The sequence below is a fragment of the Leptodactylus fuscus genome, chromosome 2 (assembly GCF_031893055.1).
Source record: "Leptodactylus fuscus isolate aLepFus1 chromosome 2, aLepFus1.hap2, whole genome shotgun sequence".
In the NCBI taxonomy this organism is placed as follows: Eukaryota; Metazoa; Chordata; class Amphibia; order Anura; family Leptodactylidae; genus Leptodactylus; species Leptodactylus fuscus.
In genome coordinates, this window is record NC_134266.1 from 5,679,365 (window position 1) to 5,705,912 (window position 26,548).

General features: G+C 43.3%; 1 protein-coding gene across 4 annotated transcripts in view; it reads left to right on the plus strand.

The window, feature by feature from the left end:
• Positions 1 to 26,548, plus strand: part of LSAMP (limbic system associated membrane protein) — a 1,679,098-nt gene that overhangs the window by 1,569,763 nt on the left and 82,787 nt on the right. For all 4 annotated transcript variants that reach the window (XM_075263299.1, XM_075263298.1, XM_075263300.1 and 1 more), the window contains one exon: positions 25,425 to 25,559. In XM_075263299.1, coding sequence (XP_075119400.1) covers positions 25,425 to 25,559 — 135 coding nt within the window. The remainder of the gene's footprint in view (positions 1 to 25,424; positions 25,560 to 26,548) is intronic.

Here is a 26,548-nt window from a genome sequence, read left to right on the forward strand (position 1 = left end):
AGGATAAGTAATGTAATGTATGTACACAGTGACTGTACCAGCAGAATAGTGAGCGCAGCTCTGGAGTATAATACAGGATAAGTAATGTAATGTATGTACACAGTGACTGTACCAGCAGAATAGTGAGCGCAGCTCTGGGGTATAATACAGGATAAGTAATGTAATGTATGTACACAGTGACTGCACCAGCAGAATAGTGAGCGCAGCTCTGGAGTATAATACAGGATAAGTAATGTAATGTATGTACACAGTGACTGTACCCGCAGAATAGTGAGCGCAGCTCTGGAGTATAATACAGGATAAGTAATGTAATGTATGTACACAGTGACTGCACCAGCAGAATAGTGAGCGCAGCTCTGGAGTATAATACAGGATAAGTAATGTAATGTATGTACACAGTGACTGTACCCGCAGAATAGTGAGCGCAGCTCTGGGGTATAATACAGGATAAGTAATGTAATGTATGTACACAGTGACGGTACCAGCAGAATAGTGAGCGCAGCTCTGGAGTATAATACAGGATAAGTAATGTAATGTATGTACACAGTACTGCACCAGCAGAATAGTGAGCGCAGCTCTGGAGTATAATACAGGATAAGTAATGTAATGTATGTACACAGTGACTGTAGCAGCAGAATAGTGAGCGCAGCTCTGGAGTATAATACAGGATAAGTAATGTAATGTATGTACACAGTGACTGTACCGGCAGAATAGTGAGCGCAGCTCTGGAGTATAATACAGGATAAGTAATGTAATGTATGTACACAGTACTGCACCAGCAGAATAGTGAGCGCAGCTCTGGAGTATAATACAGGATAAGTAATGTAATGTATGTACACAGTGACTGCACCAGCAGAATAGTGAGCGCAGCTCTGGAGTATAATACAGGATACATAATGTAATGTATGTACACAGTGACTGTACCAGCAGAATAGTGAGCGCAGCTCTGGAGTATAATACAGGATACATAATGTAATGTATGTACACAGTGACTGTAGCAGCAGAATAGTGAGCGCAGCTCTGGAGTAAAATACAGGATAAGTAATGTAATGTGTGTACACAGTGACTGTACCAGCAGAATAGTGAGCGCAGCTCTGGAGTATAATACAGGATAAGTAATGTAATGTATGTACACAGTGACGGTACCAGCAGAATAGTGAGCGCAACTCTGGAGTATAATACAGGATAAGTAATGTAATGTATGTACACAATGACTGTACCAGCAGAATAGTGAGCGCAGCTCTGGAGTATAATACAGGATAAGTAATGTAATGTATGTACACAGTGACTGTAGCAGCAGAATAGTGAGCGCAGCTCTGGAGTAAAATACAGGATAAGTAATGTAATGTGTGTACACAGTGACTGTACCAGCAGAATAGTGAGCGCAGCTCTGGAGTATAATACAGGATAAGTAATGTAATGTATGTACACAGTGACGGTACCAGCAGAATAGTGAGCGCAGCTCTGGAGTATAATACAGGATAAGTAATGTAATGTATGTACACAGTGACTGTACCAGCAGAATAGTGAGCGCAGCTCTGGAGTATAATACAAGATAAGTAATGTAATGTATGTACACAGTGACTGTACCAGCAGAATAGTGAGCGCAGCTCTGGAGTATAATACAGGATAAGTAATGTAATGTATGTACACAGTGACTGCACCAGCAGAATAGTGAGCGCAGCTCTGGAGTATAATACAGGATACGTAATGTAATGTATGTACACAGTGACTGTAGCAGCAGAATAGTGAGCGCAGCTCTGGAGTATAATACAGGATAAGTAATGTATGTACACAGTGACTGTACCAGCAGAATAGTGAGCGCAGCTCTGGAGTATAATACAGGATAAGTAATGTAATGTATGTACACAGTGACTGCACCAGCAGAATAGTGAGCGCAGCTCTGGAGTATAATACAGGATACGTAATGTAATGTATGTACACAGTGACTGTAGCAGCAGAATAGTGAGCGCAGCTCTGGAGTATAATACAGGATAAGTAATGTAATGTATGTACACAGTGACTGCAGCAGCAGAATAGTGAGCGCAGCTCTGGAGTATAATACAGGATAAGTAATGTAATGTATGTACACAGTGACTGTAGCAGCAGAATAGTGAGCGCAGCTCTGGAGTATAATACAGGATAAGTAATGTAATGTATGTACACAGTGACTGTACCAGCAGAATAGTGAGCGCAGCTCTGGAGTATAATACAGGATAAGTAATGTAATGTATGTACACAGTGACTGTACCAGCAGAATAGTTAGCGCAGCTCTGGAGTATAATACAGGATATGTAATGTAATGTATGTACACAGTGACTGTACCAGCAGAATAGTTAGCGCAGCTCTGGAGTATAATACAGGATAAGTAATGTAATGTATGTACACAGTGACTGTACCAGCAAAATAGTGAGCGCAGCTCTGCAGTATAATACAGGATAAGTAATGTAATGTATGTACACAGTGACTGCACCAGCAGAATAGTGAGCGCAGCTCTGGAGTATAATACAGGATACGTAATGTAATGTATGTACACAGTGACTGTACCAGCAGAATAGTGAGCGCAGCTCTGGAGTATAATACAGGATTCAGCACTGAAAGATTGACCAAATAACAATAAGAAGAATTACGATTGCAGCTCTCGATGTGACTGGAGACTCTTATGTTGGACACTATTTGCTATTTGTGGGGCATTTGAGAAGATGGAAAAGTTTGCACTTCTTGGAGGACGGTAGTTTTATTGTTCTTGACTCACATTTTTGTTTGCAGTTTCTCAGCTACATCCTAAGGGGGGGGGAGGGGGGGGATTGATGACCTATCAGGAGAGACATTTCTGAGCAGTCTTCGGCTTTGCGGCTGGACGGGCAGCGCTCTTATACGACCTCTCTGTCATTCTCAGACGATCTTTACCAGTTTTTTATATTCTTTCAATTTTTCCCTTGTCTTTGTCTATTTTTCACAAACTGTTACAATGGAAGAGAAGAAAATCTCGGCAAAAACATGAAAAATATTTACCAGGAACATTGCAGAACTTTCACCGACTCTTCACCTTATGTTACCTGAACGTTTCTTCTATTAAGTCGTTTCGTTAGTAAGTCAAGGGCCAAGATGTTCTGACACAAAAGCCGTCCCCAAGGTCCCGGGCACAGTCAAATGTAGTGTACCCTATTGGGGGTCGGTGGGAGGACTGCCCATAGTAGTCAGGTAGTCGGTGACTGATTTTATTCGGAGCCCTTATAAATAGAGGTCAAAAATGCTGTCAGTATCCGAACAAAGGGGGAGCCCCCAATAGTAACATCATGATGGGTCCCCAACCTGCATCTATCCCTGTATTCATTGTACAGTAATCATAGAGTAGCTAAGCAGGGGCGGAGCCATAACAAATGTCTGTCCCTCCCACGAGGAGTCTCTTTTAGTCTCTGCATCATCAGCATCCCCTCTCTACAACATCTGTCCTAAACATCAAGCAAAATTCACCTCCTCTAACCCAAGAGTAGCACTTTTAGAATTTTTTTCTAATCTGTCTTTATTTTCTGGTTGTAGATTTTATTTTCTATTCTGTTTTCTCTACATGGCTATGGGGGCGGCCATCTTGCCTGAGCTTCTCTTCTGTCCTGTTAACAGCATTTAGTGATCTGCTTTACAGTATAGACATGGCCATAGGTAACAATAGTCTGCAGATGTGTGATTGAGAGTCTTCTCTGCAGGAAGGGGGCGGAGATGAGCTGGGACATCATCTGATGTAATGATGGGCTAGTGGTGTTATCTTCAGAGGTGTTATATTATATTGTATTATTGTTGTATCCATGTAAATGAGGTGACTGCTGCTATATATATATATATATATATATATATATATATATATATATATAGGCTTAGTGGTCAGAGTAAAAATTGCAGGATTTCTTATTTTTCTGTAAACATAATAAAAACATAATAAACATAAATAAAATTGATAATTTAAAGAAAAATGATGAAAAATTCTTTAGATATTAAAAAGAATTACCAAAAATTTTGATTAAAAAAAAATAATAATAATGATACATTCCCACAGTGCCATTGTAGTTCCTTCTACTTTAGAGTATGGGATATTTCACCAATGCAGAAACATATGTGGATGTTATAGCTCCTATTGGTGTTATGCAATCCCAAGAGCAGCGTCAGTATTCTGCATAAAAATTTTTAGTTACCGCAGGGATTTCCGACAATTCAGCGACTATTGGCCCCGCGAGGAGCAAAATACTCAAGTCCCAGTGTGTTGCTTTGGTTTGTCCTTATTTCCAGGGCTTTGGCGATAATAGGGCAGACCTGCTGACACGGCCCCTTTAACACCCTTGGCAATCTCCTATATCCGCTCTCCTTGGCCCCGCACCACTTCTTAGACTTGGACGTAAATTGCTCAAACACAACATCATGAATGTTCATTGAAAGTCAGGGGAGACATTTATGTTGGCAGAAGGAGCGATGAATTCTGATAAGTCGCCGCTTACCGCCCCATTCCCGGCTACATACATAATTAAGCACAAAATAAATAGTCAGACGCACCTTTTGTGTTTCTCCTCTTTTCCGTTCCCTCACAAGCTTTGTTTGAAGAGCGCACATGAAAGCGCCCTGTACCCGTGCCAGCAAAATACTTGCTTGCAAATTTCCAAGGCTTTTCACGAGTCAGAAAATTTTTTCGCTTGTTCCCACTTTGCAATATGCATTAGGTTGACATGACCGGATTCTGAATCTCAAACACTTGATGAAAATAAAGGAAACGTAAGACCTTATTATTTCATGGAATATTGGCGGGGAACAGAAGGGGCGAGAGGAGGTTATCCTGAACGTGCGAGGCAAGTTCACCCCTGTACAGCCCGGCGCAGAAAGAATGCGTCCAGAAATAGAAGGGTTAATGCTTTATATCCGTAAATCCATCAGGATTTGGTGTGACCTTTGCCCTTTGCCTTCTTCTTGGGACTTGCAGACAGAACTGGGCAGGGAGATTGTTCCCGCCGCCATCTTGGAGAACTAAGCACAGATCTTCTATAGGTTTGCTCCAATCCGTCTGTCTCTTTAGGTCATCCTAGACAAACTGGATGATGATGAGATCGGGGCGATATCTGTGGGGCCGGATCATCACTTCCTCCAAAGGGCAAAGGTCACACCAAATACTTTACATGTCTCTTTGCTTCATTCACTTCAGTATTTCTGATTCTTAGTTTGCAGCAATTTCCCCATCCATGCCTAAAACTTTTGCACAGTACTCATGCAACCATAATACCCATATCATACATTGAAATGAGGCTGTATTCCACCCATTTTTGTCAGGGCGCCTCTGCATGGAGTGGTGCAGCAGCCTATACTACTCCATACTGCAGAATCTATACCGCTCTACCCCAGCACAGATCAAACGCAACACATTGGATGTATTGGCCATCAGATATGGCACTGCAGTGTGAACAGGGCCTTTATAAGGTGTTGCTTTATTTAGACATTACTTGGGGTGAGACAGTGAAGTAGAAGTAGGATATAGAGAGATCTACATGAGTCGATAGCCACAAAGTAAAATGCGGCCGCCATGATTCTCATTCCTGGCGAATGGGCCACAGATCTGCAGGTTTCAGGTGCCCGGCTGGAGAGGCCGTGTCTGAGGCGGTGTAACACCAAGACACGGCTCCTCGCTGCACCAGCCCCTGGCGTCCTTCCACCTCATGACAAGCGAACAATGCTCCGCTGTCAGGACCGCGCTCGCCAGCCAGGAACAATTAGCAGGACAAAGTGAAGTGCAAATGGCGCTAAGAAAAACGACTTGTTCCATGTCAGGGTAACCTTTATCAGCCACGTCCCCTCCGACAGCCTGGCCCTGAGAACGGAGGCTTTATCATCTGCAAAATACCCAGCGCCCCATCACTCATCCCATAGTCCTGCAGTCAGGAGGACGCTCACACCGCGCCGCTGTCCAGGGTGCTGACGCCTTAACACACGTGGCAGAGCAGAGGAGGGGGGGGGGTGAGATGTGGGACCTGTATGAGGACCAGCCCAAAACTGTCATTGTAATGGACTCACAACCATAATCTGAGACTACAACTCCCAGCAGGATCTGTCAGTGCACACCGAGCATTGTAGTGCCCCCATAGCTGATGGCGGTTATATGGAGATGTATTATGGTATGGTATGTGCTGAGATACCTGTACTATACAGTGCTCAGATACCAGTGCTATACAGTGCTCAGATACTAGTGCTATACAGTGCTCAGATACCAGTGCTATACAGTGCTCAGATACCTGTACTATACAGTGCTCAGATACCAGTGCTATACAGTGCTTAGATACTAGTGCTATACAGTGCTCAGATACCAGTGCTATACAGTGCTCAGATACTAGTGCTATACAGTGCTCAGATACCAGTGCTATACAGTGCTCAGATACCAGTGCTATACAGTGCTCAGATACTAGTGCTATACAGTGCTCAGATACCAGTACTATACAGTGCTCAGATACCTGTACTATACAGTGTTCAGATACCTGTACTATACAGTGCTCAGATTCCAGTGCTATACAGTGCTCAGATACTATTACTATACAGTGCTCAGATACCTGTACTATACAGTGCTCAGATTCCAGTGCTATACAGTGCTCAGATACTATTACTATACAGTGCTCAGATACCAGTGCTATACAGTGCTCAGATACCTGTACTATACAGTGCTTAGATACTAGTGCTATACAGTGCTCAGATACCAGTACTATACAGTGCTCAGATAACTATACTATAGAGTGCTCTTATATCAGTGCTATACAGTGCTCAGATACCAGTGCTATACAGTGCTCAGATACCAGTGCTATACAGTGCTCAGATACCAGTGCTATACAGTGCTCAGATACCTGTACTATACAGTGCTTAGATACTAGTGCTATACAGTGCTCAGATACCAGTACTATACAGTGCTCAGATACTAGTGCTATACAGTGCTCAGATACTAGTGCTATACAGTGCTCAGATACCAGTGCTATACAGTGCTCAGATACCAGTGCTATACAGTGCTCAGATACCAGTGCTATACAGTGCTCAGATATTAGTGCTATACAGTGCTCAGATACTATTACTATACAGTGCTCAGATACCAGTGCTATACAGTGCTCAGATACCTGTACTATACAGTGCTCAGATACTATTACTATACAGTGCTCAGATACCAGTGCTATACAGTGCTCAGATACCAGTGCTATACAGTGCTCAGATACCAGTGCTATACAGTGCTCAGATACCAGTGCTATACAGTGCTCAGATACCAGTGCTATACAGTGCTCAGATACCTGTACTATACAGTGCTTAGATACTAGTGCTATACAGTGCTCAGATACCAGTACTATACAGTGCTCAGATACCAGTGCTATACAGTGCTCAGATACCAGTGCTATACAGTGCTCAGATACCAGTGCTATACAGTGCTCAGATACCAGTACTATACAGTGCTCAGATACCTGTACTATACAGTGCTCAGATACCAGTGCTATACAGTGCTCAGATACCTGTGCTATACAGTGCTCAGATACCAGTGCTATACAGTGCTCAGATACCAGTCTTATAAAGTGCTCAGATACCTGTACTATACAGTGCTCAGATACCTGTATTATAGAGTGCTCTTATATCAGTGCTATACAGTGCTCAGATACCAGTACTATACAGTGCTCAGATACCAGTACTATACAGTGCTCAGATACCTGTACTATACAGTGCTCAGATACCAGTGCTATACAGTGCTTAGATACTAGTGCTATACAGTGCTCAGATACCAGTACTATACAATGCTCAGATACCTGTACTATAGAGTGCTCTTATATCAGTGCTATACAGTGCTCAGATACCTGTGCTATACAGTGCTCAGATACCAGTGCTATACAGTGCTCAGATACCAGTGCTATACAGTGCTCAGATACCTGTACTATACAGTGCTTAGATACTAGTGCTATACAGTGCTCAGATACCAGTGCTATACAGTGCTCAGATACCAGTACTATACAATGCTCAGATACCTGTACTATAGAGTGCTCTTATATCAGTGCTATACAGTGCTCAGATACCAGTGCTATACAGTGCTCAGATACCAGTACTATACAGTGCTCAGATACTATTACTATACAGTGCTCAGATACCAGTGCTATACAGTGCTCAGATACCTGTACTATACAGTGCTTAGATACTAGTGCTATACAGTGCTCAGATACCAGTACTATACAGTGCTCAGATAACTGTACTATAGAGTGCTCTTATATCAGTGCTATACAGTGCTCAGATACCAGTGCTATACAGTGCTCAGATACCAGTGCTATACAGTGCTCAGATACCAGTGCTATACAGTGCTCAGATACCTGTACTATACAGTGCTTAGATACTAGTGCTATACAGTGCTCAGATACCAGTACTATACAGTGCTCAGATACTAGTGCTATACAGTGCTCAGATACCAGTGCTATACAGTGCTCAGATACCAGTGCTATACAGTGCTCAGATACCAGTGCTATACAGTGCTCAGATACCAGTGCTATACAGTGCTCAGATACTATTACTATACAGTGCTCAGATACCAGTGCTATACAGTGCTCAGATACCAGTGCTATACAGTGCTCAGATACCAGTACTATACAGTGCTCAGATACTAGTGCTATACAGTGCTCAGATATCAGTGCTATACAGTGCTCAGATACCAGTGCTATACAGTGCTCAGATACCAGTGCTATACAGTGCTCAGATACTATTACTATACAGTGCTCAGATACCAGTGCTATACAGTGCTCAGATACCTGTACTATACAGTGCTCAGATACTATTACTATACAGTGCTCAGATACCAGTGCTATACAGTGCTCAGATACCAGTGCTATACAGTGCTCAGATACCAGTGCTATACAGTGCTCAGATACCAGTGCTATACAGTGCTCAGATACCTGTACTATACAGTGCTTAGATACTAGTGCTATACAGTGCTCAGATACCAGTACTATACAGTGCTCAGATACCAGTGCTATACAGTGCTCAGATACCAGTGCTATACAGTGCTCAGATACCAGTGCTATACAGTGCTCAGATACCAGTACTATACAGTGCTCAGATACCTGTACTATACAGTGCTCAGATACCAGTGCTATACAGTGCTCAAATACCTGTGCTATACAGTGCTCAGATACCAGTGCTATACAGTGCTCAGATACCAGTGCTATACAGTGCTCAGATACCTGTACTATACAGTGCTCAGATACCTGTACTATAGAGTGCTCTTATATCAGTGCTATACAGTGCTCAGATACCTGTACTATACAGTGCTCAGATACCAGTACTATACAGTGCTCAGATACCAGTACTATACAGTGCTCAGATACCTGTACTATACAGTGCTCAGATACCAGTGCTATACAGTGCTTAGATACTAGTGCTATACAGTGCTCAGATACCAGTACTATACAATGCTCAGATACCTGTACTATAGAGTGCTCTTATATCAGTGCTATACAGTGCTCAGATACCTGTGCTATACAGTGTTCAGATACCAGTGCTATACAGTGCTCAGATACCAGTGCTATACAGTGCTTAGATACCTGTACTATACAGTGCTTAGATACTAGTGCTATACAGTGCTCAGATACCAGTGCTATACAGTGCTCAGATACCAGTACTATACAATGCTCAGATACCTGTACTATAGAGTGCTCTTATATCAGTGCTATACAGTGCTCAGATACCAGTGCTATACAGTGCTCAGATACCAGTACTATACAGTGCTCAGATACCAGAGCTATACAGTGCTTAGATACTAGTGCTATACAGTGCTCAGATACCTGTACTATACAGTGCTCAGATAACAGTGCTATACAGTGCTCAGATACCAGTGCTATACAGTGCTCTTATATCAGTGCTATACAGTGCTCAGATACCTGTACTATACAGTGCTCAGATACCTTTACTATACAGTGCTCAGATACTAGTACTATACAGTGCTCAGATACCTGTACTATACAGTGCTCAGCTACCAGTGCTATACAGTGCTTAGATACTAGTGCTATACAGTGCTCAGATACCAGTGCTATACAGTGCTCAGATACTAGTGCTATACAGTGCTCAGATACCAGTGCTATACAGTGCTCAGATACCTGTACTATACAGTGCTTAGATACTAGTGCTATACAGTGCTTAGATACTAGTGCTATACAGTGCTCAGATACCTGTACTATACAGTGCTCAGATACCAGTGCTATACAGTGCTCAGATAACAGTGTTATACAGTGCTCTTATATCAGTGCTATACAGTGCTCAGATACCAGTGCTATACAGTGCACAGATACTAGTTCTATACAGTGCTCAGATACCTGTACTATACAGTACTCAGATACCAGTGCTATACAGTGCTCAAATACCTGTACTATACAGTGCTCAGATACCAGTACTATACAGTGCTCAGATACCAGTACTATACAGTGCTCAGGTACTAGTACTATACAGTGCTCAGATACCAGTGCTATACAGTGCTCAGATATCAGTGCTATACAGTGCTCAGATAGCTGTACTATACAGTGCTCAGATATCAGTGCTATACAGTGCTCTTATATCAGTACTATACAGTGCTCTTATACCAGTGCTATACAGTGCTCTTATATCAGTGCTATACAGTGCTCTTATATCAGTGCTATATGGTGCTCAGATACCAGTGCTATACAGTGCTCAGATACCAGTGCTATACAGTGCTCAGATACCTGTACTATACAGTGCTCAGATACCTGTACTATATAGTGCTCAGATACCAGTGCTATACAGTGCTCAGATACCAGTACTATACAGTGCTCAGATACCTGTACTATACAGTGCTCAGATACTAGTACTATACAGTGCTCAGCTACCAGTGCTATACAGTGCTTAGATACTAGTGCTATACAGGGCTCAGATACCTGTGCTATACAGTGCTCTTATACCAGTGCTATACAGTGCTCTTATATCAGTGCTATACGGTGCTCAGATACCAGTGCTATACAGTGCTCAGATACCAGTACTATACAGTGCTCAGATACCAGTGCTATACAGTGCTTAGATACTAGTGCTATACAGTGCTCAGATACCAGTACTATACAATGCTCAGATACCTGTACTATAGAGTGCTCTTATATCAGTGCTATACAGTGCTCAGATACCTGTGCTATACAGTGCTCAGATACCAGTGCTATACAGTGCTCAGATACCAGTGCTATACAGTGCTCAGATACCTGTACTATACAGTGCTTAGATACTGGTGCTATACAGTGCTCAGATACCAGTGCTATACAGTGCTCAGATACCAGTACTATACAATGCTCAGATACCTGTACTATAGAGTGCTCTTATATCAGTGCTATACAGTGCTCAGATACCAGTGCTATACAGTGCTCAGATACCAGTACTATACAGTGCTCAGATACCAGAGCTATACAGTGCTTAGATACTAGTGCTATACAGTGCTCAGATACCTGTACTATACAGTGCTGAGATACCAGTGCTATACAGTGCTCAGATAACAGTGCTATACAGTTCTCAGATACCAGTGCTATACAGTGCTCTTATATCAGTGCTATACAGTGCTCAGATACCTTTACTATACAGTGCTCAGATACCTTTACTATACAGTGCTCAGATACTAGTACTATACAGTGCTCAGCTACCAGTGCTATACAGTGCTTAGATACTAGTGCTATACAGGGCTCAGATACCTGTACTATACAGTGCTCAGATACTAGTACTATACAGTGCTCAGCTACCAGTGCTATACAGTGCTTAGATACTAGTGCTATACAGGGCTCAGATACCTGTGCTATACAGTGCTCTTATACCAGTGCTATACAGTGCTCTTATATCAGTGCTATACGGTGCTCAGATACCAGTGCTATACAGTGCTCAGATACCAGTACTATACAGTGCTCAGATACCAGTGCTATACAGTGCTTAGATACTAGTGCTATACAGTGCTCAGATACCAGTACTATACAATGCTCAGATACCTGTACTATAGAGTGCTCTTATATCAGTGCTATACAGTGCTCAGATACCTGTGCTATACAGTGCTCAGATACCAGTGCTATACAGTGCTCAGATACCAGTGCTATACAGTGCTCAGATACCTGTACTATACAGTGCTTAGATACTAGTGCTATACAGTGCTCAGATACCAGTGCTATACAGTGCTCAGATACCAGTACTATACAATGCTCAGATACCTGTACTATAGAGTGCTCTTATATCAGTGCTATACAGTGCTCAGATACCAGTGCTATACAGTGCTCAGATACCAGTACTATACAGTGCTCAGATACCAGAGCTATACAGTGCTTAGATACTAGTGCTATACAGAGCTCAGATACCTGTACTATACAGTGCTCAGATACCAGTGCTATACAGTGCTCAGATAACAGTGCTATACAGTGCTCAGATACCGGTGCTATACAGTGCTCTTATATCAGTGCTATACAGTGCTCAGATACCTGTACTATACAGTGCTCAGATACCTTTACTATACAGTGCTCAGATACTAGTACTATACAGTGCTCAGCTACCAGTGCTATACAGTGCTTAGATACTAGTGCTATACAGGGCTCAGATACCTGTACTATACAGTGCTCAGATACCAGTGCTATACAGTGCTCAGATAACAGTGCTATACAGTGCTCAGATACCAGTGCTTTACAGTGCTCTTATATCAGTGCTATACAGTGCTTAGATACTAGTGCTATACAGTGCTCAGATACCTGTACTATACAGTGCTCAGCTACCAGTGCTATACAGTGCTTAGATACTAGTGCTATACAGTGCTCAGCTACCAGTGCTATACAGTGCTTAGATACTAGTGCTATACAGTGCTTAGATACTAGTGCTATACAGTGCTCAGATACCTGTACTATACAGAGCTCAGATACCAGTGCTATACAGTGCTCAGATAACAGTGTTATACAGTGCTCTTATATCAGTGCTATACAGTGCTCAGATACCAGTGCTATACAGTGCACAGATACTAGTTCTATACAGTGCTCAGATACCTGTACTATACAGTACTCAGATACCAGTGCTATACAGTGCTCAAATACCTGTACTATACAGTGCTCAGATACCAGTACTATACAGTGCTCAGATACCAGTACTATACAGTGCTCAGGTACTAGTACTATACAGTGCTCAGATACCAGTGCTATACAGTGCTCAGATATCAGTGCTATACAGTGCTCAGATACCAGTACTATACAGTGCTCAGATATCAGTGCTATACAGTGCTCAGATACCAGTACTATACAGTGCTCAGATACCAGTGCTATACAGTGCTCAGATACCAGTGCTATACAGTGCTCAGATACCTGTACTATACAGTGCTCTGATACCAGTACTATACAGTGCTCAGATATCAGTGCTATACAGTGCTCTTATATCAGTACTATACAGTGCTCTTATACCAGTGCTATACAGTGCTCTTATATCAGTGCTATACAGTGCTCTTATATCAGTGCTATACGGTGCTCAGATACCAGTGCTATACAGTGCTCACATACCAGTGCTATACAGTGCTCAGATACCAGTACTATACAGTGCTCAGATACCAGTGCTATACAGTGCTCAGATACCAGTGCTATACAGTGCTCAGATACCAGTGCTATACAGTGCTCAGATACCAGTACTATACAGTGCTCAGATACCTGTACTATATAGTGCTCAGATACCAGTGCTATACAGTGCTCAGATACCAGTACTATACAGTGCTCAGATACCTGTACTATACAGTGCTCAGATACTAGTACTATACAGTGCTCAGCTACCAGTGCTATACAGTGCTCAGATACCAGTGCTTTACAGTGCTCTTATATCAGTGCTATACAGTGCTTAGATACTAGTGCTATACAGTGCTCAGATACCTGTACTATACAGTGCTCAGCTACCAGTGCTATACAGTGCTTAGATACTAGTGCTATACAGTGCTCAGCTACCAGTGCTATACAGTGCTTAGATACTAGTGCTATACAGTGCTTAGATACTAGTGCTATACAGTGCTCAGATACCTGTACTATACAGTGCTCAGATACCAGTGCTATACAGTGCTCAGATAACAGTGTTATACAGTGCTCTTATATCAGTGCTATACAGTGCTCAGATACCAGTGCTATACACTGCACAGATACTAGTTCTATACAGTGCTCAGATACCTGTACTATACAGTACTCAGATACCAGTGCTATACAGTGCTCAAATACCTGTACTATACAGTGCTCAGATACCAGTACTATACAGTGCTCAGAAACCAGTACTATACAGTGCTCAGGTACTAGTACTATACAGTGCTCAGATACCAGTGCTATACAGTGCTCAGATATCAGTGCTATACAGTGCTCAGATACCAGTACTATACAGTGCTCAGATACCAGTGCTATACAGTGCTCAGATACCAGTGCTATACAGTGCTCAGATACCTGTACTATACAGTGCTCTGATACCAGTACTATACAGTGCTCAGATATCAGTGCTATACAGTGCTCTTATATCAGTACTATACAGTGCTCTTATACCAGTGCTATACAGTGCTCTTATATCAGTGCTATACAGTGCTCTTATATCAGTGCTATACAGTGCTCAGATACCAGTGCTATACAGTGCTCACATACCAGTGCTATACAGTGCTCAGATACCAGTACTATACAGTGCTCAGATACCAGTGCTATACAGTGCTCAGATACCAGTGCTATACAGTGCTCAGATACCAGTGCTATACAGTGCTCAGATACCAGTACTATACAGTGCTCAGATACCTGTACTATATAGTGCTCAGATACCAGTGCTATACAGTGCTCAGATACCAGTACTATATAGTGCTCAGATACCTGTACTATACAGTGCTCAGATACCAGTACTATACAGTGCTCAGATACCAGTGCTATACAGTGAATATACAAGGGTGTAGGGAAACTAACTAATACCAATACTTCCATAATGATTACAAAATCAATGGACAACCTGTAGCGGCTTACCCTAAACCAATTACAAGTGAATATACAAGGGTGTGCTCAGATACCAGTGCTATACAGTGCTCAGATACCAGTACTATACAGTGCTCAGATATCAGTGCTATACAGTGCTCAGATACCAGTGCTATACAGTGCTCAGATACCAGTCCTATACAGTGCTCAGATACCAGTGCTATACAGTGCTCAGATACCTGTGCTATACAGTGCTCAGATACCAGTGCTATACGGTGCTCAGATACCAGTGCTATACAGTGGTCGGATACCAGTGCTATACAGTGCTCAGATGCCTGCACTATACAGTGCTCTTATATCAGTGCTATACAGTGCTCAGATACCTGTACTATACAGTGATCAGATACCAGTGCTATACAGTGCTCAGATACCAGTGCTATACAGTGATCAGATACCAGTACTATACAGTGCTCAGATACCAGTACTATACAGTGCTCAGATACCTTTACTATACAGTGCTCAGATACTAGTACTATACAGTGCTCAGCTACCAGTGCTATACAGTGCTTAGATACTAGTGCTATACAGGGCTCAGATACCTGTACTATACAGTGCTCAGATACCAGTGCTATACAGTGCTCAGATAACAGTGCTATACAGTGCTCAGATACCAGTGCTTTACAGTGCTCTTATATCAGTGCTATACAGTGCTTAGATACTAGTGCTATACAGTGCTCAGATACCTGTTCTATACAGTGCTCAGCTACCAGTGCTATACAGTGCTTAGATACTAGTGCTATACAGTGCTCAGCTACCAGTGCTATACAGTGCTTAGATACTAGTGCTATACAGTGCTTAGATACTAGTGCTATACAGTGCTCAGATACCTGTACTATACAGTGCTCAGATACCAGTGCTATACAGTGCTCAGATAACAGTGTTATACAGTGCTCTTATATCAGTGCTATACAGTGCTCAGATACCAGTGCTATACAGTGCACAGATACTAGTTCTATACAGTGCTCAGATACCTGTACTATACAGTACTCAGATACCAGTGCTATACAGTGCTCAAATACCTGTACTATACAGTGCTCAGATACCAGTACTATACAGTGCTCAGATACCAGTACTATACAGTGCTCAGGTACTAGTACTATACAGTGCTCAGATACCAGTGCTATACAGTGCTCAGATATCAGTGCTATACAGTGCTCAGATACCAGTACTATACAGTGCTCTTATACCAGTGCTATACAGTGCTCAGATACCAGTGCTATACAGTGCTCAGATACCTGTACTATACAGTGCTCTGATACCAGTACTATACAGTGCTCAGATATCAGTGCTATACAGTGCTCTTATATCAGTACTATACAGTGCTCTTATATCAGTGCTATACAGTGCTCAGATACCAGTGCTATACAGTGCTCACATACCAGTGCTATACAGTGCTCAGATACCAGTACTATACAGTGCTCACATACCAGTGCTATACAGTGCTCAGATACCAGTGCTATACAGTGCTCAGATACCAGTGCTATACAGTGCTCAGATACCAGTACTATACAGTGCTCAGATACCTGTACTATATAGTGCTCAGATACCAGTGCTATACAGTGCTCAGATACCAGTACTATACAGTGCTCAGATACCTGTACTATACAGTGCTCAGATACCAGTACTATACAGTGCTCAGATACCAGTGCTATACAGTGAATATACAAGGGTGTAGGGAAACTAACTAATACCAATACTTCCATAATGATTACAAAATCAATGGACAACCTGTAGCGGCTTACCCTAAACCAATTACAAGTGAATATACAAGGGTGTGCTCAGATACCAGTGCTATACAGTGCTCAGATACCAGTACTATACAGTGCTCAGATATCAGTGCTATACAGTGCTCAGATACCAGTGCTATACAGTGCTCAGATACCAGTGCTATACAGTGCTCAGATACCAGTGCTATACAGTGCTCAGATACCTGTGCTATACAGTGCTCAGATACCAGTGCTATACGGTGCTCAGATACCAGTGCTATACAGTGGTCGGATACCAGTGCTATACAGTGCTCAGATACCTGCACTATACAGTGCTCTTATATCAGTGCTATACAGTGCTCAGATACCTGTACTATACAGTGCTCAGATACCAGTGCTATACAGTGCTCAGATACCAGTGCTATACAGTGATCAGATACCAGTACTATACAGTGCTCAGATACCTGTACTATACAGTGCTCTTATATCAGTGCTATACAGTGCTCAGATACCTGTACTATACAGTGCTCAGATACCAGTGCTATACGGTGCTCAGATACCAGTGCTATACAGTGCTCAGATACCAGTACTATACAGTGCTCAGATACTAGTGCTATACAGTGATCAGATACCAGTACTACACAGTGCTCAGATACCTGTACTATACAGTGCTCTTATATCAGTACTATACAGTGCTCTTATACCAGTGCTATACAGTGCTCTTATATCAGTGCTATACAGTGCTCTTATATCAGTGCTATACGGTGCTCAGATACCAGTGCTATACAGTGCTCACATACCAGTGCTATACAGTGCTCAGATACCAGTACTATACAGTGCTCAGATACCAGTGCTATACAGTGCTCAGATACCAGTGCTATACAGTGCTCAGATACCAGTGCTATACAGTGCTCAGATACCAGTACTATACAGTGCTCAGATACCTGTACTATATAGTGCTCAGATACCAGTGCTATACAGTGCTCAGATACCAGTACTATACAGTGCTCAGATACCTGTACTATACAGTGCTCAGATACTAGTACTATACAGTGCTCAGCTACCAGTGCTATACAGTGCTCAGATACCAGTGCTTTACAGTGCTCTTATATCAGTGCTATACAGTGCTTAGATACTAGTGCTATACAGTGCTCAGATACCTGTACTATACAGTGCTCAGCTACCAGTGCTATACAGTGCTTAGATACTAGTGCTATACAGTGCTCAGCTACCAGTGCTATACAGTGCTTAGATACTAGTGCTATACAGTGCTTAGATACTAGTGCTATACAGTGCTCAGATACCTGTACTATACAGTGCTCAGATACCAGTGCTATACAGTGCTCAGATAACAGTGTTATACAGTGCTCTTATATCAGTGCTATACAGTGCTCAGATACCAGTGCTATACACTGCACAGATACTAGTTCAATACAGTGCTCAGATACCTGTACTATACAGTACTCAGATACCAGTGCTATACAGTGCTCAAATACCTGTACTATACAGTGCTCAGATACCAGTACTATACAGTGCTCAGAAACCAGTACTATACAGTGCTCAGGTACTAGTACTATACAGTGCTCAGATACCAGTGCTATACAGTGCTCAGATATCAGTGCTATACAGTGCTCAGATACCAGTACTATACAGTGCTCAGATACCAGTGCTATACAGTGCTCAGATACCAGTGCTATACAGTGCTCAGATACCTGTACTATACAGTGCTCTGATACCAGTACTATACAGTGCTCAGATATCAGTGCTATACAGTGCTCTTATATCAGTACTATACAGTGCTCTTATACCAGTGCTATACAGTGCTCTTATATCAGTGCTATACAGTGCTCTTATATCAGTGCTATACAGTGCTCAGATACCAGTGCTATACAGTGCTCACATACCAGTGCTATACAGTGCTCAGATACCAGTACTATACAGTGCTCAGATACCAGTGCTATACAGTGCTCAGATACCAGTGCTATACAGTGCTCAGATACCAGTGCTATACAGTGCTCAGATACCAGTACTATACAGTGCTCAGATACCTGTACTATATAGTGCTCAGATACCAGTGCTATACAGTGCTCAGATACCAGTACTATATAGTGCTCAGATACCTGTACTATACAGTGCTCAGATACCAGTACTATACAGTGCTCAGATACCAGTGCTATACAGTGAATATACAAGGGTGTAGGGAAACTAACTAATACCAATACTTCCATAATGATTACAAAATCAATGGACAACCTGTAGCGGCTTACCCTAAACCAATTACAAGTGAATATACAAGGGTGTGCTCAGATACCAGTGCTATACAGTGCTCAGATACCAGTACTATACAGTGCTCAGATATCAGTGCTATACAGTGCTCAGATACCAGTGCTATACAGTGCTCAGATACCAGTCCTATACAGTGCTCAGATACCAGTGCTATACAGTGCTCAGATACCTGTGCTATACAGTGCTCAGATACCAGTGCTATACGGTGCTCAGATACCAGTGCTATACAGTGGTCGGATACCAGTGCTATACAGTGCTCAGATGCCTGCACTATACAGTGCTCTTATATCAGTGCTATACAGTGCTCAGATACCTGTACTATACAGTGATCAGATACCAGTGCTATACAGTGCTCAGATACCAGTGCTATACAGTGATCAGATACCAGTACTATACAGTGCTCAGATACCAGTACTATACAGTGCTCAGATACCTTTACTATACAGTGCTCAGATACTAGTACTATACAGTGCTCAGCTACCAGTGCTATACAGTGCTTAGATACTAGTGCTATACAGGGCTCAGATACCTGTACTATACAGTGCTCAGATACCAGTGCTATACAGTGCTCAGATAACAGTGCTATACAGTGCTCAGATACCAGTGCTTTACAGTGCTCTTATATCAGTGCTATACAATGCTTAGATACTAGTGCTATACAGTGCTCAGATACCTGTACTATACAGTGCTCAGCTACCAGTGCTATACAGTGCTTAGATACTAGTGCTATACAGTGCTCAGCTACCAGTGCTATACAGTGCTTAGATACTAGTGCTATACAGTGCTTAGATACTAGTGCTATACAGTGCTCAGATACCTGTACTATACAGTGCTCAGATACCAGTGCTATACAGTGCTCAGATAACAGTGTTATACAGTGCTCTTATATCAGTGCTATACAGTGCTCAGATACCAGTGCTATACAGTGCACAGATACTAGTTCTATACAGTGCTCAGATACCTGTACTATACAGTACTCAGATACCAGTGCTATACAGTGCTCAAATACCTGTACTATACAGTGCTCAGATACCAGTACTATACAGTGCTCAGATACCAGTACTATACAGTGCTCAGGTACTAGTACTATACAGTGCTCAGATACCAGTGCTATACAGTGCTCAGATATCAGTGCTATACAGTGCTCAGATACCAGTACTATACAGTGCTCTTATACCAGTGCTATACAGTGCTCAGATACCAGTGCTATACAGTGCTCAGATACCTGTACTATACAGTGCTCTGATACCAGTACTATACAGTGCTCAGATATCAGTGCTATACAGTGCTCTTATATCAGTACTATACAGTGCTCTTATATCAGTGCTATACAGTGCTCAGATACCAGTGCTATACAGTGCTCACATACCAGTGCTATACAGTGCTCAGATACCAGTACTATACAGTGCTCACATACCAGTGCTATACAGTGCTCAGATACCAGTGCTATACAGTGCTCAGATACCAGTGCTATACAGTGCTCAGATACCAGTACTATACAGTGCTCAGATACCTGTACTATATAGTGCTCAGATACCAGTGCTATACAGTGCTCAGATACCAGTACTATACAGTGCTCAGATACCTGTACTATACAGTGCTCAGATACCAGTACTATACAGTGCTCAGATACCAGTGCTATACAGTGAATATACAAGGGTGTAGGGAAACTAACTAATACCAATACTTCCATAATGATTACAAAATCAATGGACAACCTGTAGCGGCTTACCCTAAACCAATTACAAGTGAATATACAAGGGTGTGCTCAGATACCAGTGCTATACAGTGCTCAGATACCAGTACTATACAGTGCTCAGATATCAGTGCTATACAGTGCTCAGATACCAGTGCTATACAGTGCTCAGATACCAGTGCTATACAGTGCTCAGATACCAGTGCTATACAGTGCTCAGATACCTGTGCTATACAGTGCTCAGATACCAGTGCTATACGGTGCTCAGATACCAGTGCTATACAGTGGTCGGATACCAGTGCTATACAGTGCTCAGATACCTGCACTATACAGTGCTCTTATATCAGTGCTATACAGTGCTCAGATACCTGTACTATACAGTGCTCAGATACCAGTGCTATACAGTGCTCAGATACCAGTGCTATACAGTGATCAGATACCAGTACTATACAGTGCTCAGATACCTGTACTATACAGTGCTCTTATATCAGTGCTATACAGTGCTCAGATACCTGTACTATACAGTGCTCAGATACCAGTGCTATACGGTGCTCAGATACCAGTGCTATACAGTGCTCAGATACCAGTACTATACAGTGCTCAGATACTAGTGCTATACAGTGATCAGATACCAGTACTACACAGTGCTCAGATACCTGTACTATACAGTGCTCTTATATCAGTGCTATACAGTGCTCAGATACCTGTACTATACAGTGCTCGGATACCAGTGCTATACAGTGCTCAGATACCAGTGCTATACAGTGCTCAGATACCTGTACTATACAGTGCTCAGATACCAGTGCTATACAGTGCTCAGATACCAGTGCTATACAGTGCTCAGATACCAGTGCTATACAGTGCTCAGATACCAGTACTATACAGTGCTCAGATACCTGTACTATACAGTGCTCAGATACCAGTGCTATACAGTGCTCAGATACCTGTACTATACAGTGCTCAGATACCAGTGCTATACAGTGCTCAGATACCAGTGCTATACAGTGCTCAGATACCTGTACTATACAGTGCTCAGATACCAGTGCTATACAGTGCTCAGATACCAGTGCTATACAGTGCTCAGATACCTGTACTATACAGTGCTCAGATACCAGTGCTATACGGTGCTCAGATACCAGTGCTATACAGTGCTCAGATACCAGTGCTATACAGTGCTCAGATACCAGTACTATACAGTGCTCAGATACCAGTTCTAGACCTGCAGAGAGTGTTTGATCATCACACAGCAAAGAAACCAGGATGGAGCAGGGGTCTGGATTTTGGGGTAATCCCTTTAGATGTGTTTAGAGGCTGGAGAGCCCCTTTAATGGACATCTTGCACAATACTGTAGGACATATGACCTTCCCCATATCTGCATTATTCATTAATAGCCCCTTCCCAGGAGGCTTCAGTAATTAGTGCTGGGGGGCCTGACAGTAATAATAAGGCTCATCCCAAAGTCATTGGCAGGTAAATTGCACAAGTGCGGCGGCGCCATCGCTCACTGTCACTCACTGCCCACAGATTTACTATTAAACAACAAATTTCACTTAATTTCCTGCATATTAATGGGTTTATGGGAAAACACTGCATTTAATAAGAGGAAGGAAGACGAGACTCAAGGTGAAATCCCTGCGAGGGGAAGGAGTGATGGAGAATCTTCACTTGCAGATGGATGGTTATTAATATCTATCTTATACCCCCAATGCCATAATGCACCTAGCCTGAGCCAATATGCAAATGGACGCGCATTAGCTAATGACTGCACCTTACATATACCGCCGTGTATTCGCCGGAGCTAAGTCATGCTAATATGTTGTCCCTGCACTTGTAGTACATCACCGGGCTCCTGCGCCGCCTGCAGCATCGACCGCCCTGGTGCAAAAATCCTGCATTTAGGTCAGTTTGTCTGAATTAGACAGGTTGCGAGCAACAATTCACTGCAGGGGTTAATGCTGTGGATTATGGTAATATCTGCCGCTGTATACAGGAACCTGGGAGACATTACTCATAGGGTGAGGCTTGTATAAATCATCTATACTGCGTCACAGGATCTGAAGCCCAGCAGGGGGCGCTGTGTTACTGCAGCACCACCTGTCAGTGCAGCGCCATCACATGGCTGCAATAGGAAATCTGGGAGGTTATTCATGCTCTTTAAGCCTCCTCCATCATAGGCATGTACATGTAGTAGAGCGCAGTGCACGCAGCATGTACAGCAGGGCTTGGATGATACAGGAGCTGTGTGGGCTCCAAGTGCCATCATACGGCCCCCCACTGACTGTGTGTATGGATATCCCCCATCAGCAATGCTTCCTCTGTACATACGTAGCCATTCTTATTTATAGTTTTTAGTACTTGGCGGATAGTGTTCAATTTATCTGTGATGCCCCTGGTGGAGAAATGGAGTATTACACTTCCATTACTGAAATCAATTCGCTATCTGTGCATTGTGAGGACATGTCAGGTCCTCCAGAGGGAGAGACTCTCTTAATACCTGATTTGTGTCTGTCTCCACCATCCTCATCTCTTTGCTTCCTTCAATGGACGACGCTCCACTGATTCTGACGTCGTTGGAATTTTTTTCTGTAGCCCCCATCATTCCTGAGCAATCACTTTAGTTACATTCTGCAGCATCTACTGTCAGGTGGGCGGTGCTTGTCAGGAGTAGACAGACAAGCCCCGCCCAGCTGACTGCAGGGAGCAGAAATGTGCTGAAACTTTCGGCCATGATGACTCAGGAATGGTGGGGGCTAGAGAGAAAATTCCAATTGCACCAGAATCAGTGGAGCGTTGTCTATTGAAGTTGGAGTTGGTGGAGGTGATAAAAGGTCCTATAAATCCAGACATAACATTACGTAAAGGAGAGTAAATGGGGTGTAAAGCAGGGCGAGAGTGCGGAGTCTGGCTGAGGTAACGGATCTTGTATTTATCTCCTCCATCAGCGCAGTGTCTCGCCTCCACTGCAGTACTTACATAAAATCAAGCATTTAGCGAGGCCCACACTTAGCCTGACAACTTGTCTGCTCACATGAGGACTAAATAGCAGACTAGACAAATCAGGCCTGTTTCCCAATTGTGTTCTGCGCCCCCGATCGCGCGTCCACTTTATTTACATCCTGTTTGTCACGGCCGCTCGCTCTGCAGACAGCTGCATATTGGTGGTCCTGGCTAGGGAGAGGTTCAGACAGACAGGTTTGCAATAATGCAGATTTGAGAAAAATCCTTAACTCGCCTGCAGCAAGAACCGGGGGAACCCATCGTAATGAGACAGGGCGCTTATACTTATCGCGGTAGTGATGTCAGGCTGTGATCACATCTGCACCCTGTTACAACACACAACTGTCAGTATAAAAACACCCGACACACCCCATTATAGTCAGTGCTGTCTGTATATTATAGTCAGTCCTCTGATAGATCAGAACAATGGACACCCCAACACTAGGTTTAACCTAGCCTCACCCTGCACCGTGTGCTTATTTTTGTTTCCATAACAGCACACCAAGTGGTCAGGTCTAGTACTGCAAGTAAATTTAGGAAGTGTTTCATAGGTCAAAATGAGTTGTGGTGTGCTATATGTAGCTAAAACGCAAGTTTTTTTCATTTCTTTTTTGTAACAGCACCCCATATGGACAGGTGTGGTACTGCAGGTAAAAATAGGGGGTGTTTGATAGGTCAGGATGGAAGGGCTGTTTGTAACAGCACACCGTGTGGTCAGATATGGTACTGCAAGTTAACTTAACCAGAAATGGGAGCGCTGTGTGAGGTGCATACACAGCACACCAAATGGTCATGTGTGGTACTGCAATTAAAATTTGTCAGTGGTTCTAGAGTCAAACTTTGTTGGCCACTATCTTTCCTATTCTTGGATATACATTTGGAGGACCCGAGTGTATGCTTGGAGTTGGAGGATCTCCTAAATCCATGGGGCTGGGGGCTGTCAGTCGTGCTTTGTGTGCAGCGATGGCTCCTGGGCGAGGATTCTGCTCCCAGTCCTCTGTGCTGGCGATTTTCTCGGCGTCTCTCCTGTCATTATCGCTTCCACATAGGAGTCTGTCTCGGAGCAGATAAAGCTCTCGTGTGTTTGGGAAGAGCTCCCTCTCGAGCCCGCCGTGTGACAAGTGTGTCAGTGCATTAGCATACAAATGGGAATTATAGATTTTAGTTTTCTCTCCTTATTCGGCTAAAATACCACAAAAGATTATTATATTTTGCCAGATAATCTGGTTTCCTGCGGTGGGATGAGACACATCGTAACTGTAAATAAGATGGAGGCCGCTAACTCTAACGGAGCCGGCGCTCTAAAGATCTGATGCTATTGCCGCGGCATCGGAGTTCCTGTTATTCCTAATACAAGCTGCAATTGATATTATTTGTAGTGAATACAAGTAAATAACATGAAACATGGCTGCGCGGCGCATCCGCTCACCGACACTGCCCCAAATAGCTGCTGTCAGTGCCCCATTCCCAGAGGGGTAAGTGTAAGCTCTTGGGCTGACTCTGCCTCACGACCTCTCCCAATCTGGAGGACCCAAAGTGAAGACATTTGACTATTGAAATGTCCCAAAGATTACAAAAAACTGTTATTATTTTTGCAACAATGTTTCAGTATTAAAATATACTGTACACAGTCTTGTATTATATTCTGTGTTTTATATGGAAAATAGACTGAAATCTACATGGAGTGGATTACTAATGGGTGAATGTGTTTTCCTTCTGTGCAGCCAGAGACTTTGAAGGTGAAGAGGAATATCTGGATATCCAAGGCATCACTAGAGAACAGTCTGGAAAATACGAGTGCAAAGCGGCCAATGAAGTAGCTTCAGCTGATGTAAAACAAGTCCGGGTCACTGTGAACTGTGAGTATTATGATGGAAAGGAAGGCAGAAAGGTGAGCGAGGAGAGACGGGAGGATAAGAGCAGGTGGAGGACCAGGGGCAAGAGTGTAAGGAAACAAATGTACAATAAGACGTAGGACTAGAGGTAAGAATACAAAGGAACAGAAGCAAGACCAGAGATAACAGAGAAATAAGAGGATATGGGGGAAACAAGGGAACAGAGGAAGGACCTGTATAAAGCGGAGGGAAGACAAAATGTAACAAGAGGAAATGGAGGAAAAAGAGGCAGCAGAAGGAGAAGGCAAGGGCAGAACCAGGAGAGAACAGAGGAAGGACCTATAGAGAAGAGGGGCAGAACCAGGAGAGAACAGAGGAAGGACCTATAGAGAAGAGGGGCAGAACCAGGAGAGAACAGAGGAAGGACCTATAGAGAAGAGGGGCAGAACCAGGAGAGAACAGAGGAAGGACCTGTAGAGAGGAGGGGCAGAACCAGGAGGGAACAGAGGAAGGGCCTGTAGAGAGGAGGGGCAGAACCAGGAGAGAACAGAGAAAGGACCTGTAGAGAGGAGGGGCAGAACCAGGAGAGAACAGAGGAAGGACCTGTAGAGAGGAGGGGCAGAACCAGGAGAGAACAGAGGAAGGACCTGTAGAGAGGAGGGGCAGAACCAGGAGAGAACAGAGAAAGGACCTGTAGAGAGGAGGGGCAGAACAAGGAGGGAACAGAGGAAGGACCTGTAGAGAGGAGGGGCAGAACCAGGAGAGAACAGAGGAAGGACCTGTAGAGAGGAGGGGCAGAACAAGGAGGGAACAGAGGAAGGACCTGTAGAGAGGAGGGGCAGAACCAGGAGAGAACAGAGGAAGGACCTGTAGAGAGGAGGGGCAGAACCAGGAGGGAACAGAGGAAGGACGTGTAGAGAGGAGGGACAGAACCAGGAGAGAACAGAGGAAGGACCTGTGAAGAGGAGGGTCAGAACCAGGAGGGAACAGAGGAAGATCCTGTAGAGAGGAGG